The 16,377-nt window shown below is 37.6% G+C and overlaps 1 protein-coding gene across 11 annotated transcripts in view; it reads left to right on the top strand.

The window, feature by feature from the left end:
- Window positions 1-16,377, top strand: part of GULP1 (GULP PTB domain containing engulfment adaptor 1) — a 152,203-nt gene that overhangs the window by 98,795 nt on the left and 37,031 nt on the right. For 9 of the 11 annotated variants that reach the window (XM_054069616.1, XM_054069610.1, XM_054069611.1 and 6 more), the window contains 2 exons: window positions 7,427-7,498; window positions 15,674-15,772. In XM_054069616.1, coding sequence (XP_053925591.1) covers window positions 7,427-7,498; window positions 15,674-15,772 — 171 coding nt within the window. The remainder of the gene's footprint in view (window positions 1-7,426; window positions 7,499-15,673; window positions 15,773-16,377) is intronic. The other 2 variants (XM_054069615.1, XM_054069614.1) reach the window with 1 other exon arrangement.

The following is a 16,377-nucleotide window of genomic DNA, read 5'->3' on the forward strand; positions in this document are numbered from 1 at the left end:
TAACACACCCTAAACCATGCCCCTCAGCACCTCGTCCACCCGTCCCTTAAACACCCCCAGGAAGGTGACTCAACCACCTCTCTGGGCAGCCTATTCCAATGCCCAATGACCCTTTCCGTGAAAAATTTTTTCCTGATGTCAAGCCTGAACCTCCCCTGGCAGAGCTTGAGGCCATTCTGCCTTGTCCTGTCCCCTGTCACTTGGGAGAAAAGGCCAGCTCCCTCCTCTCCACAACCTCCTTTCAGGTGGTTGTAGAGAGCAATAAGGTCTTCCCTCAGCCTCCTCTTCTCCAGGCTAAACAACCCCAGCTCTCTCAGAGCTCCTCTTGAGACTTGTTCTCCAGCCCCCCTCACTAGCTTCGTTGCTCTTCTCTGGACACACTCCAGAGCCTCAACATCCTTCTTGTGGTGAGGGGCCCAGAACTGAACACAGTACTCAAGGTGTGGTCTCACCAGTGCTAAGTACAGAGGGAGAATCACCTCCCTGGACCTGCTGGTCATGTCGTTTCTGATACAAGCCAAGATGCCATTGGCCTTCTTGGCCACCTGGGCACATTGCTGGCTCATGTTCAGTCGGCTGTCAACCAACATCCCCAGGTCCTTCTCCTCTAGGCAGCTTTCTAGCCAGACTTCTCCCAGTCTGTAGCACTGCATAGGGTTGTTATGCCCCAAGTGCAGGACCCGGCATTTGGCCTTGTTGAACCTCATGCCATTGGTCTCAGCTCAGCAGTCCAGCCTATTCAGATCCATTTGCAGAGCCTCCCTACCCTCGATCAGATCCACATTTCCACCCAGCTTAGTGTCATCTGCAAACTTGTTAAGGGTGCACTCAGTGCCTTCATCCAGCTCATTGATAAAGACATTGAACAGAGCCATGAGATAGTAAAGAGTTCTTAGTTACTACACTTACAGAGAATAGAAGAAAGTACAAATTAAAGCAGTGTAACTTGCTGAGAGGTTGTTTTTATATCACTGCATGTGGAAGATACTTTTGTTAACAGTTAACTAATTATTTTATGGTCCTTTCTCTAATGCTTCCCCACCCCCACCCCAGTATTTCAATGGCTTATCAAATAGATTTTTCTTTCTTTATATCTTATTTACTGTGAATATTTTCACCTGTACATTTTCTGACATGGATTTGGCTTAATTCTATTGATGGGTGAAATACCTGGAAATTTTTTATTTCCAGAAAAAGACAGTTCTGTTTTTCTTTATATTGTTAATCATGCAGTCTTTTTTTTTTTTTAACAGTACACAAATGCTCCCGCAGCAAAATGCCTGGAATATTTTTACTGTGTCAGTCACCATTTGTGCCGAACATTACATGTCATACAAGCATGGGATATTTAGATACTTAGGGAATGTGCTAATCTCTGTGCCACCTTTTTATCTGATATTCTCATGACCATTTTGTTTTCTGCTCTCATTTGAGCAACCGCCATGCCTAGGAGAGGCAGGTTTGAAGGCGTTCCTAGAGAAGTGCAGCTCCCAGAAGGGGAAAATCCAGACATTTGTGTGCTTTGGCAAAAACATGTATTGGTGGAGAAGCTGTTATGGGTGGGGAACTGGACTGTAGGTGGGAAAGAGAAGGACCCCAAAATAAGATGTATGCATGTTATAGTCCATGTTGTGCTGCTGCTGCTTGATTCCTTGGTGGAGGAGAATCACATACACAAGGCTGAACAAAAACTGCTCATGTCTTAAGCAGTGATTAACAGCTTAGACATTTGTTCATCTATTTTCTGCAGTTTCAAAAGCTCTTTTTTTATATTATATAGTGTCATTCTGATCAGAATGAGGATACATTTGTCTTCTTTTCATCAGTAAATCAACATCTCTTTAATTTTTGCTGTAGCAGGAGCTATTTTGTCAAATTTTGGCAGCAGGTATCCAGTAATTTTGCATTGATTCTTCCTTTCATTATTGCATGAATTTGGTAAGTACTTTTTTCATATAATTGCATTTCTATCTGTGTGAAAGAGAACTTTTAATGTTCAGGGATTTCAGAGTAATAAAGAAGTGCAGCACTGTGAAATACTGGGCCTTTTAAGTTTGAAGTGTGATTACAAAAATAATAGATGTTGTTTTATTATTAAAACATCCTACACTGCTCTCTACTGGAAGAGTCGAAGTCTACATCAAATATTCAAAAGTGCACTTCAGACTACTTCTTATAAAAGTTTTAGGTTTCAAGGTTTTTTTGATCCTGGTAAAACTAACTTTTCTGAGGGATAGATAGGGATTTTTTTGTTCCCCATAGTTTTGAAGAAAAGCACCTGGATATACTTTACATGTAGAAAATATAGAATGTTGAGGGTCCAAATGTGCACTGATACGGGGAAGAATTACTGGAGAATGTCTTGTTAATGGCAAGGAAAAACAAAAAGAAAGGGCTATTAACCTTAACAAGTCACCGGACCTTACTAATAGCTATTTGGCATGTGGTAACTTGTCAGAACTGTAAGGGATTGTGAATATCTGAAATTGCCCTACATTTTGAATTGTTTTCTAATTGAGCCAGCAAAAAAATATGATACTTAAAAATAAGAGATACTTACCTTTTATTGTAATAGTTTCTCCATCCAAAGTACAACTATAAAAGCATTTTTAATAATTTCACTATGGATTTGGACCAAAACATGTTCTACTCAAGTTAAATGCTTAGGAAGATTTTCCTTTCAACTACATTCTGAAGGAACAGGTATTAGAATCATGGAATCGCTTGGTTGGAAAAGACCTTTGAGATCATCAGGTCCGCCCTACCTGTTCACTACTAAATCATATCCCTAGGCACTTAATCTGCCGGTCTTTTAAATACCTGGGTTTTTTGATTGGCTTATTATGCGTGATATACACCAACTTCAAGAATAAACCTTTTACTACTTGCGAACAGGAAATACATCTACAAATCATATGTAAACACTTTAAATGCGTATTATGTATTTTATGTTAAAACTAAAGAAATTGATGCATTTATTGAATGTAGGATTAATACTGAATGATCTGAAAGGGAACTGCTACATTATTTTCTGTTTCTCTTCTGCAATTAAATTAAGCATGGGACTTGTATTAGCTTGACCCTCAGGAACAATTATATTTCATGTTGTTGCTCCTTGTCAGCTAGGTCTGCAAGAGGGCCATAGCTGTGTGAGGGAACGTGAAGTGATCAAAACAATCGCTGACTTTTAAAGTTCCCATCTACAGTTCTGCATCAGTATTGCTTTCTAAAGGAGCCTGATCTTGCAAAGGGAAGTTTCATATTCACCAATGTTGCTTTGAAATTTTGTTGCAGGAATTCTTCCATGATGAATATTTTATTTATACTATTCATGCCACAGCTGTACTGTATATTAACTGTACTTAATAGAACAAATATTTGTTCTTGCAATTTATGTGAGATTTGGTGAGAAAAATCTCCTGAAAAGACCATAGTGAAATGGTCTCCCCATTTCATGAGAATGGTGAATTAGTTGTTAATTACTTTAGAAATGCTGGGGGTGGCAGGACATCCATTATATTAGGGATTATACAAACACAGAGGCCTTCATCACATTAGATTGTCATCTACAGTCTCAGCTTTGCAAATATAGAAGTGTTTGCTTGGCTTAACTGTTAGAAGTAATGCCATAGTAATTGGTAATATTAAAGAAAGTACAGTGAGAGGGTAGATCACACAGAAAAGGTACAGAGCAGATGAAATAGTAAGCAATAAAAAGCTTCCTGTTCATACGTTAGCTAGATGTTAAACCTATATTGCAGTCATTCTTTTGTTATGATTATGAAATAACTTGTCTTGATTTGAAATTCTGTTAATATTTTGCCTCCAAATAGTTCAGTCTAATTAATGCAAATATTCAGAATATTTGCTCTTAGTTGTTGTTTTTCTCTTTTTTATGCTCTTACCAAGAAAAAATAAATTAAATGAGAAAGCTTTCAAAGGTCAGGCATGAAAATTGTAGGCAGTTATAACCAAAATTTGAGCTTACCTAGATAAATAGAACTGTTATCTCTGATAACAAAACTTGAGCTACAAATCTTCTCTGCATTTCTGGATTAAATGCATCTTACTATATTTTCCTGTGCTGAATAGTTTATTAAGCATAAACTAATTCCACATCCAGCTCAAAAATGCTGAGAACAATAACAATTTTAGTACTGATGCTTCATGTCAAAACCAATGCTCGGGAAGACAGGGCATTGCAAATTACTGGTAGAATTCTAGTTGCTTAAGTTATGTTCAGTGAGTATTGATAAAATTCACATGATGTTTCCATATACTTTGAGTCTTGATTGTTCATTTCTTAGGTAACTTGTTAAGCAAATCCAGTTAGTGTGTGCTTTTGTGAGATATGACAGTCATTTGAACCTGTTTGTTAGTCTTTTGATTTTAATGTCTGCTTCTCCCTCCCCTCCACGATCAAAAATGGTAATCGGTGATTTGGGGACCAGTATATGTGTTTACAAATTCAATTATGTTTATCAGATCCCCCAGCTGGCAGAAGCATAATTTGGTGCTTACACTTTCTAAAGCAGTAATGTGAATCAGCATGAGGTGTAAGACCTGGAAAGTCAGCATTTATAGAAGATATTGTTTATGGAAATATTGGCCTGATGCTGGGATTCATTGACTACAACAAAGAAACCTTCACCTTTCTTGGACTTTGAATTGGATGGAGAGAGCTGAGAGGGAAGGGGGCTGGGAAATGACTGTATTGCTTTTGAGATCTCTCTTCCTATGTTGGATGTCAGTCATCTGGATTGAGTTAAGCAAATAACGAGCGTAGGGCAACCCTGTGCCCTTCTATAGAAGTGGCTACAGACTAGGCAGTGTGTCCTGTGGCAATTAGAAGCATGCTTGACACAATGCCACCAAGGCCTGGCCCCAAATGTGTATCAAGAAGGGCCAGGCTGCTTACATTGATAACGCCACTGGAGCTGCCAGCTTCAAAACTACACAAACAGTACACTCAGGCAGCTTTCACTTCGCCATGGGCAGCAGTGACCCATGTTCTTTGCTAATCCTCGTCTACACTTACGGTTGTTATTTCCTATGTTTATGCAGAATACCTGTACTGTGTATGATGTTCCCTAAACTGCTCACAAGCTTTACAGTTAATGTACTCCTGCCTCTTGTGTTCTGCCAAGTATTTGGTGTATAAATATCCTCGTGTATGGATATCTGGTGTTATTGGTGTTTCTTACAGATTTTCATCCAACTTTATCTCCTTTCTTTCTTGTCCATTTGAGCTTGTGGTTACTTTTTTTTTTTTTTTGTACTTGCATACACTTGCTGACACATATTCACTCACTTTTCCTTTTCTGACTCTGTCATATGTAGTATTCATAATGTCCAGGAATCATTCTTCTCTCTCTGTATGCATTTTCTGCATCTGTCACTTTTCCAGGAAAGAACCAACTCTTTTTAAAGTCATCTGTAATACTCCGTGAAAGACAGCAGATAGAGGTTTCTGCTTTGTTATTACAAAACTTTGTTCTCCTGGTTGGAGAATTGTAATAGTAGACTAATGACAACTTATGTGTGTGGTGTTTAGATTTACACACTGTTGTATTCAGGATGACACATCATATTTCAGAGGCACTAGCAAATTTCTAATGAGACTTAATTGGTGGAGTTGCAGACTTTCTTTGCAGGAATATAGCTTGAGCTCATCGACTACAGTAAAGATATGTCAAAATTTTAATGAAATAAAAAACTTCAGAATTATGATATTTAAAGTAGCTGTAGCTGGGCAAATTTAAATTCCTTTTGGGACTGCCAACATTTAAAAATTATTCGTAGTGTGTGCATCAGGTTACACAGAAAATTGTTTACTTAAGAGAAAAAAGAAAGGATTATTCTTTTCTTGCTAGCATTATTTTGGCATATGCAGGCAGCTGATGTGACTAAATCATGTGTACCTCAATGTGAAAATTGAACAGGCAACTCATAATTGTTACACTGAGATGATTTGGGCAGGATATCACACCTTCTGTGACAGTATATTAGAAGGCAAGCAAAACTGTACTGAGAAAGATAAAAGCGTTTTAGTCTACAAATAAAGAAATGGTAAGGTCATTTAAAGTACCTTGCTTTGTATATTAACAGATGTATGTTTGGTTTTCATTAAAAACTTACTTGGTAAAAATATGATCTGTGGTAGAAATTCCCTGAATACGAGACTTATGTTTATTGAAGCTGGAGGTTAGTTCCTTTAAATCTATGGAATTACTGTAGCAAGCAGCTCTAAGCGTGAAATCGGGACTTTTTAGTTTATCTTGCATCATTGTATGAAAGTTTTAGTAACATAGTCCAAACCTTTGGCTCATGTTGATTCATGGGAAGTATCTTACATGATTATTTTTTTTTTCCTTTTCATTATTTTATGTCCATTTATGTCCATTTAGCCCCAGACCAGCCAACTTTGGCAACTAAAACCAAGCAGTTAGGCTCCCAATTACTCTCCCCTTCCCTCACCCCCAGGGAAAAGGGAAATGAGAGGAAAAGATGTGCGGGTTGAAAGTTAAGACTACAGCTTTAATGGAATATTAGTAATAATAATAATGATGATGACGACGATTATGTAAATATATACAAATATATGAAATCACACCCCCACTCCTCGATGACATCACCACAAATGCTGTAGATCAGACACAAGGGAAAGGGTCCAAGGCTAGGAGGGTGCTGGGCTCAGGAACTGGATTCAGGAACACACGGATCTGGGGTCGGGTGCAAACAGAGACCAGGTCCTCACTGGATGTCAGCCGTTGAAGAAGAGAGTGAGACGCTGGTGATCTCTTAGTTTTATACTGAGTATGACATGCATTCTATTGGCCAGTTTGGGGTCACCTGTCCAGTCTGCCGCTCACTGCAGGTGTGACTTTTTTTCACCTCTTTGACTTACAGCATCCACCAGCTTGAATATGACCTTGGTTACTATAGGAATAGATGTAAGCAATGGCCTTTCTGCATAATGTTGCCCTATGTTGTCACTTCTAGACAGAAAGACTATCTGGAAAACATGCAGTTAACTTTCAGAAAATGAAGTGATTTAGACGTGACTTAGCTGAAGTTAGAAACTGATTCTACTTTAGCTCAAACCACCACATTTTCTGAAAGAGATATTACCAAAATGACAATGTCCTGGTTGAAACAGGTACTTGACCTCTAATGTACAGATTTGTACAGGATCAAGAGAAATAAAATGTTTTTTTTTAAAGCTGCTTTTGATAATTCTTCTATTTGTCTAATTAGAATTTAATTCTTGTTATTCTCTGATTAGAAATAGTTGTATGAAGGTCTGCTGTTTATCAGCTATTGGAAACAACTGTCATTCCAAAATGTTATTTGGAAGATAAGATTACTTGAGTTAATTAGGCCTCTAAATGCATAACTTACATCTCACAATTTACAATCTTTTCAGTTTCTTGGCAGTACGGAAGTAGACCAGCCCAAAGGCACAGAAGTTGTAAGAGATGCTGTTAGAAAGTTAAAGGTAAGGAAGCATTTGTAATTAAATATAATTAAATATAAATTCCTTCACAGACAAGTCACTTTCTTAGTGCTAATTGGTAAATTATTGGATTCTAGTAGTGGTGCTAATTTCTCACTAGTGTGTAGACAGTTCTGTGTTGTGTCTGTGTTATCAGATATTCTGATGTTCATGTATTTAGTTGTCTCCTAGGTGACAACTACACCACTCAGCTTGGTGTCATCTGCAAACTTGCTGAGGGTGCACTCAATCTCATTGTCAATGTCATTGATGAAGATATATAGCACCGGTCCCAGTACGGACCCCTGAAGGACACCACTTGTCATGGATATCCATTTGGACTTTAAGCCATTGACCACTACTCTCTGAATATGACCATCCAACCAGTTTCTTGTCTGCTGAACCATCCACTCATCAAATCCATATCTCTCCAATTTAGAGAGAAGGATGTTGTGGGGAACCATTTCAAAGGCTTCACAGAAGTCTAGATAGATCACATCCGTCAGTTTTCCTGTGTCCACTGCTGCGGTTATCCCATCATAGAAAGCCACTAAGTCGGTCATATAGGACTTGCCCCTGGTGAAGCCATGCTGGCTGCCATTAATCACCTCCCCGTCCTCCATGTGCTTTAGCATAGCTTCTAGGGAGGATCTGTTCCATGATCTTCCCAGGCTACCCAGAGGTAGGGCTGACAGGTTGGCAGTTCTCAGGGTCATCTTTTCTACCCTTTTTAAAAAAGGGCACAATGTTACCTTTCTTCCAGTCACCAGGGACTTCTCCTGATTGCCATGACTTTTCAAATATCATGGAGAGTGGGTTGGCAACCACATTTGCCAATTCCCTCAGAACTCTGGGATGCATCTTATCAGGTCCCATAGACTTATTTATGTTCAGGTTTCTCAAGTGTTCATGAACCTGATGCTCCTCTACAATGGGAGTGAGTTTACCTCCCGGTCACCATCTTGTTGTCCCATGACCCAGGAGGGGTGAGGAGAGCGGTTGTCAATGAAGACTGAGGCAAAAAAGTTGTTAAGTACTTCAGCCTTCTCCTCGTCTGTTGATACGAGGTCACCATTTTCAACCATCAGTAGCGGTATGTTCTCTTTAACCTTCCTCTTCTGATTGACATACCTGTAGAAGCCCGTCTTGTTTGTTTTCACTTCCCTTGCCAAGTTCAGCCCTACTGTGCCTTGGCCTTCCTGGCTTCATTCTTACACAGCCGGGCAGCATCCCTGTACACTTCCCAGGTTCCCTGTACTTGCTTGCACTGCCTGTGCAGTTCCCTCTTGTTCTTGAATTTGACCAGCAGGTCTCAACTCAGCCATGCTGGTCTCTTTCATTTCCTGCCTGATTTCCTTCGTATGAGGACAGAGCGCTCTTGCACTTTATAGAAAGCCTCCTGAAATATTTGCCAGCTCTGTTCTGCTCCCTTGTCCCTGAGGACCGTGCCCCAGGGAGTCCTACTGAGTAACTCTTTGAAGAGATGGAAGTCTGCTTTCCTAAAATTTAGGGTCCTAACTGTACTCCTCACCTGTCCAATATCCCTCGGGACCTTGAACTTGAAAAGCAGAAAAACAGCTGACTTTCTTAATATTTGAAGCTATTTTTGTAACTGCCGTGCATTGCACTAATAACCTTTTGAAGTCATGTGCTTACAGTGGTAATATAAACGATGAAATACTGTCACTGTAAACTTTTTATCTTAAGCCATCATGTCATCAAACTGTCTAAATATACATTTGATACACAGCTCTTTATTTCTTTCGGTTAAAAGCTGTTTGCTTATACAGCAGAAAGACCGTTCCGTTTCCCAAACATAGATTTCTGCAAAGCTGTAGCGTGCCAGTCCATAAATTTACTTTTGCCAGCAGGTGGCGCTGATGTTCCATAGTAAAATAGAATAACTGAGACTAATTTTTTTTGATGCTTCATTGTACTTCTTTTATCCCGAACACCACTACTGCATTTTCTGAACATTTGCTAATTTTACTGGACCAATTGCAACTGAATATTTAGATTTTTTTCAAGCATCTATATTTAATTTTTCTAGCAGCTTGTCCAGTGGTTTTATCTAGTTGAGATTTTCCCTCATGTTTTCAAATTTCTTGGAGCTGTACTGCAGGAGAAAGAAAGTTAGACACTAATGCCTAAAAATGTGTATGAGGTGAAATTTTCTCATAATTTATTACAAAAAAGTTTTTCCTTCCACTTTTCTAGTCAAACTAATTTCTAGAATGGAATAAAAACTAAGGAAAATTATACAAAGATTACACATTATACAAAGATTATACATCAGAAAACATCTACATTATTCAAATATGTAAATGTTGTCGAACTGCACTTTATAAAATAAAGTTACTTGCTTTGCTTAATGAAAGATGTAATTTCTAAATCAGACTGTAGAAATTAATTTGTTTTTTCTCAAAAATTGTTGAGGGATTGCCAGAGGTGAGAGGAGGGGGAAAGATCAGCATATTAGATGGAAAGTGCAGCATAACCAGAGCACTAGTAAGAAAACAGTGTGGAAGGGCCTGAGGGAGAAACCAGAAGTAAACACCTAAGTTTTGAGGGGCTGTCCTTTTGCAGTCTTCAAAGAATGTTTTTTATGAGGACCAAACATATGGCTGTTCTCTTACCCAACTTTCAACTCTTCTCCTTTCTTCTTCTGTAAGTAGAAACAACCAGAGATAGTGTAAGCAGAGATAATCACTTTGAAGCCACTTGAAATATTCTTCATTGGCTCTTTGACCTGAAAGGACAGCAACATAAAGAGTGCTCTTTCACATATCTCAACAGGTTATGATGGTGTCCTGCTGCTGCTGTTAGTAGACCATGTTAGTGGACATCGTTCTGAGCAAACTTTCATGTTAAAGCTGGGTTTCATTTGCTGTTGAAAGGAGAGAGGAGGGTCGAGTATAGAAAATCTTTTAATATTGGGGTAAAGAGGTTTTCAGTCAAGCCTTACAACTGTGACTGCTCTCTTCAAAGTACTGGAGAACGCAGAACATGTAGTTTCAGGCCAGCCAAGGATAGCCTAAAGACCAAAGCTGATCAGATGAGAAGAGTTGAGGACAAGAATACCTGTTTACTCCCCGCCCCTCCCCCCAGCAACACCAAGAAACCAAAACAGCCAACAGCCTCCAAACCCATACACAACTAAACAAAACAACAAAAAAACCCCTCAAAACTGCCCCACAAAACCCCAACATCCTCCTCAGAAAACAAAACCTTCAAGCCTTGAGAGATGGAAGAAAGACTGTAGTACATTGTCTTCTACACTGTGGTTAATAGAACAATAGCCTTCTTTTCAGTCCAGTATGTGTTAGGAAAATTACATAAAACATATGCCATAGAAATGGATTTTTGACTTAGCTCCTTCCACTACCCAGCTGATTATAGAGATATTTGAGCTAGCATACCTGTGGCCTCTTCATCTTCTTCCTATACTTGGCAGCTATTTTTCAGAGGTCATAACTTCATTATGCCCACATAAAATGTGCATGAGAGATTCTGACCACAATATGCTCACAGGTAGTCACTGCAAAGGAATTTATTTTTTTTTCCCCCAGGCATCTTTCCTTATACTGAATGTTGATAAGAAAATAGAGGAAAACCATCTTCTCAAAGCCATGTATAAAGCTGTCTCTCAGCTTAAACAACTGTGTAGCCCTCAAACATCTTTTAAGGTGTCCACATGAAGTGTAGTGTCTGTTACCTCACGGGGAGCCTGCATAAAACAGAGTTGAACCTCTATTCCCAATAGATTAGTACCCAAATTACAGAAATATCTTACCTCTGAGGTTTTGAGTTTTTTTAATAAACTCTTGAATTGTACAGTAAGGTGTAAATATTAAATAAAAGCATGTACTTTTGATTTGCATAGCTTAAATTAAGTTTGATAGAATTTGTTTTAACCACTATTTCTTTAACTAAAGCTTCTGGCTGTTTTTAAAACATGATTTTTTTTTTGTCATTTTAATTTGGCTGATTAAACCTCTGATTGCAGTTTGCTAAGACTTGATGCATAAGTATTTCAAAGATAATTTTACTGAAGAGTCTCAAAGCTTACAATTTTCCCTGCTACTGTAATAAAAGACATAGAAATTTTTTTCTTCTTTATTTTTAAATCTATATTAAACCATAGAAAATAGATTTATTTGGATCTGTTACTTTCCCTAAAAGATTCAGGGAAAATACGTTGTCAACTCCAAAGCAGTTAAATAAAAGCTATTGCTTTTATTATTATTGGTCCAACTCTGAGCTGCTTATATTCTTATTGGTCCAAATCTGGGTGTCTTGCCTGAGAACAATATATGTATAAACTAACAGCCTAAGAATTTGGCCCATCTTGTTTCTTCCCAAGCCATGCTGTGATTCATTATAATTTTATATCACTGTCAGTTTTGAGGCCAGTGGGAGGCTGCAGATTTTTACCCTCTTAATCTTGTAACTGTGTGACCCACAAATATTACTTTGTTTCAAATGTATGCTGAAAGGAGAAAATAATATTTGTAAATATTCCATGTCTAGAGGTCCCTCAGGGTCCTCTTAAGGTAGAAGGAATGAGTAGAAATAATAGGAGAAAAAAAAATAACCAAAACCAAATTGGCCAATATCTGACTAAGTGTTAGGATCTGCTGTTTGAAATGTGCACAAGTTTGGGAGGTGGCTGAACTTGGCTTTTTAGAGGTCAAGCAGGAGAAAAATTACTGATTAGTATCTGTGCATTATCTGTTGTTACACAGAACAGGGAGTGGGCAATAAAAGCATTAAGCAAGTAACTGCACCAGATTTTCTGAATTTATCTAAGTGTACTTTTCAGTCACTGTGTCTCAGTAAAGATTTAAATAAAAAGCTTGTTCATGTGTATTGAAGAGATTCTTTCACCATTAGCTTGGTTTTGATTTGATGGAGTTTCTTACAAAGTGGGTTTCCAGTCCTCTGCTAACTTCTATAAATATCCCATGATCATTCTCCATTTTGTTGACATCTTTCTGCATTCAAACCCTCAGAACATAAAATTTGATTAGTTTCTCACAAGCAGTTGATGCAGTGCAGACGTTGTTTTCTTCTTAATGATCTTTTTGAAATATCCAAGGACTGCATTAATCTTCCCAACTGTAGTTTCATGAGAAAGTCCACAGTTATGGGAAAGCCTATCATGATATCAAGATATTCTTAATTCCATCTTCACGGGGTAGTTTCCCAAGAGACAAAGTGTGTTCCCATATGTATGATTTGCAAAGTTAGTATTAGAGCAGAGATGATTTGATACACACAATCTTTGGTGTTTGGGTTGGTGAAACATTCTCTGTGTTATTTGCCCCTCTATCAGCATTTGTGATCTGCAAACCTCCCCTGTAATGATTTTAGATTTCTAAGTACTAGTTACTTTTCTCTCCCTTTTTTTCTCTTATTTTTTCTGCCTGCAGATTTTATCAGTAATTATTTTCCTCCTGGTCATTGTTCAATAATGTCATGCTTAAGAAATAAACCCTGCTGGAATACATTAGAAACATATCTTCCTAATGACAATTTCCTGTTTATAACTGCATCTGGAGACTAATGTAACTAACTTAACTAATACTTTCTTTGTATTGCTTCATTTCCTAAATATAATGGCATGCAAAACTAAGTGAAGTGCTTTTTCTGTTTTGACAAGCAGCATTTTTTTGTGTAATCCATATTGATCTTCACTAATTTCATCTCACTTGAATTCTTTTGTTCTGGAACTTGATTTATGACTCTTGAGAGTGGAGACGTGGTAGGGTCATTTTGTTTACTCTTTTTCTAGTACTGGCACAGAATTATCTTCTAGAACTTCCTCAGTGTTGTAAGACTTCTTGACTACTTGGAGCAAGCTTTGGCCAGCTGTTCTAAAACTTGTGCAAGTTATTCAGATCTACTTATTTTAGAACGTTTTCATGTTGTAGCTGTTATTTGGGACTCTGGGGTGATTACAGTTGTAAAACCAAACATTTCATCATCATTCCCAACATACTCTATGTCTTTAACTCAGTAAAATCAAATATTATTTATGCCTTCTGTTCATTACTACACAGAAATACTTGTGTGGGTCTTGGGTATAAATGGACATTTCCAAAAAGCTGGGGTTTGCTCAGGTTCAAGGCTGTTCTAAGTTGAGATGTGCCCCAGCATAAGTATGTTTCTGTGCACTGTGAATCGCATTGGAAATTGAGATGCCCATGCTGTCCAGATGGTGTGTGGTATTTATGGTCATTCCACGTGCTGCAGAGTGAGCCAAGCAGAGAGCCCTGTTGTGCTATGAAAAGAGACCACACATGTCCTCAAAGTTTTATCCAATTAAGGGACATAAATTACAAATCAGAATGGAAGGCTGACAGAGTGGGAGTGTGGAGTAAATGTATGAAAGTGATCTTAAAGATCATTAGCAACCTGTGCTAATAAAACATTAATTAGTTATTTTCCTATTTTTTAAATCAGAGACTTGAGAATCAAACAGGATAAGTTGGTAGTGTAACATTTAAGTCAGATGGTGGGTGGTAATTAGTGATTTTTATTAAATAAAAATATTTTTATCTGTAGCAAATTTTAATTGCCCTAGAAAGTCAAAGAAATGTTATTGGCTAAAATTCCTGTAAACAAGTGATTAGGGGTTTTTAATTTTGTTTTCCTTAAAATGATGTTTTTAAAAATAAGAGTATGCATCATTGATTACAATAAAAATATTGTGATAGTCATTAATCTGTATTAAAAGTATACTCTAAATATGTGAGAAATGGGCTTAAAGATAAATAGGACGACAGGAAAAGGATGCGTATATTGCAAGATCTATGTCCATGATACTAAAGAGAGGCAGAACAATGTAAAATAGGTATTTAGATATAAGAGTTGGTTTTGAGAATGTCACAGAGTGGCTTAGGTGGGATTTTTTGTTTGGTTTTGGGTTTTCTGTTTGTTTTTTTACTAATTTGTGAAGCATGTGATCTTTATCAGCTAATATGGTACATTAATCAGTAATAAAGTGGATAGGTCATGTTACTGTATGAAGGTAGTAAGGGGTATAGGTGTTTGTGCAGGAGGTTTAAGTTGGCTACAGTCAAGAACTTCACAATCACAAGGTAATTAAGGCTTCTGTCCTCCAGGTCTAACCCTTCTTAAAAGGTTAGCAGCCTTGTTATCATCCTAGACTCTTTGTGCTACTAAAAGTAATTTTCCTCACTGACTTTGTATATAGCTTATTTGTACTGATGGTGAATTTCCACTTGGTTATACTTGAGTGGGAGAAAGATTGAGGACTATGTGTTCAAACATACAGCTGTGAAGTAGAGACTCTAACTCCTCTGGCCTTCATTGAGTCATCGTACTTATTTATGCATTTGAAAATACCATTCCAGGCAGTCAAAGACTTGACAGAAAAAGAGCTGGTAACAGAGCAATTCCACATCTATACTAAGAAAGTTACCCAAATTCACGACACTTCTGAGCAGCCATGCAGTAGCAAATTGTAAGGTACTCTGCTTTTTTATATGCAGTAATCATGACAGAAAGACAAGTCAGATCTAGTAGCTAGAAAAAGAGATGTGAAAGGATGGAAAATGTATTGAATACAACATATTATCTGATCCAGTCATAAAATTTTGTCTTGTCATCATCTTGCGAACTATTAGCAAATAAATCCTGAGAATATGATAGAAGAGATCAAGTATTTCTTAAGTGTTGACAGCTGTAGTGCTTTCATACAGAATCTGTTTAAAAGAACTGATTTCCTTAAAGGAGCATTTGGGAAGTACCTTCCATGCTCATCTACAAAGTGAGTATAGAATAGCAAGATGTGGAAAACATAATGATGTTCGCTGTTCAACAGTTGACACATTGTTGAAAAGTGTTCCTGTTTCTACTGTTATAGAAATCTCGTGAAAAAACTTAAGTGCTAGAAGCAGCTAGAAGTTTCAAGAGAACTAGCTAAGTGATTTTGACTTTTTTTTCTTGAATTAGAGGAATATTCTAGAGTATGCAGTCAGAAATGCTGCTCTGTGCCCAACTGTGACTTCCGGAATGGTTGTTGTTGTTTATGAGCTTTTTGAAGAAGGAAGGAAACAACATCAGGTGATAGGAGTTGAGAAGAAATGAGAAATAATGAAAAAAAAAAATCTTACCATTAATGTGATTGCTGTTGCATTTTTCATTTTATAGTTTGCAAGACATATCAAGAAATCTGAAGGCCAGAAGACACCCAAAGTTGAATTACAAATCTCAATCTATGGGGTGAAAATTCTAGACCCAAAAACAAAGGTGAGACACTTACAGGTTTACAGTGCTACACTAGTAATTTAATATTGTTTTAACTGGTTTTACTGCTTTATATTTGAAAAACATATTACAATGAAATCCATTCTGTTGATGGACAAACTCTTCTAAAATATCATTTCTTGTTACAATAAGAGTAACATTTTTGCATGAATTACAGAATCATAGAGTAGTTCGGGTTGGAAGGGGCCTTAAAGATCATATATTTGCAACCCACCTCCAATGGGCAGGGACAGATTCATGATACTCTAGAATATAAACTGAAGCCAATATGGGATTTGATTTTCTTAATCCTTTCACACTTTAAACTCTGCGGAAGTTGAAAACACTGTGGTAAATAAATGTTAACACCACATGTGGTGAACTCCTTCCCTAATGGTCACCATTGTGTGGATTCCCACATGTAGACGTTCGCAGTGAATGAGGAGACACTTTGTAGTGACTGATTCTTCATGCTTTTGCTTTGGAAATGCAACTCTCTTCCCTTAATATGTTGATTTTTTCCCTCTCCTTTTCTAATGGTTTTAATTACTTTTTACTGTATCCCTCTCCCTAGAACACTTACTTTTCTCAGGTGTGTCACCCATTTC

This window comes from Cuculus canorus, chromosome 6 (assembly GCF_017976375.1).
Source record: "Cuculus canorus isolate bCucCan1 chromosome 6, bCucCan1.pri, whole genome shotgun sequence".
NCBI classification, from domain to species: Eukaryota; Metazoa; Chordata; class Aves; order Cuculiformes; family Cuculidae; genus Cuculus; species Cuculus canorus.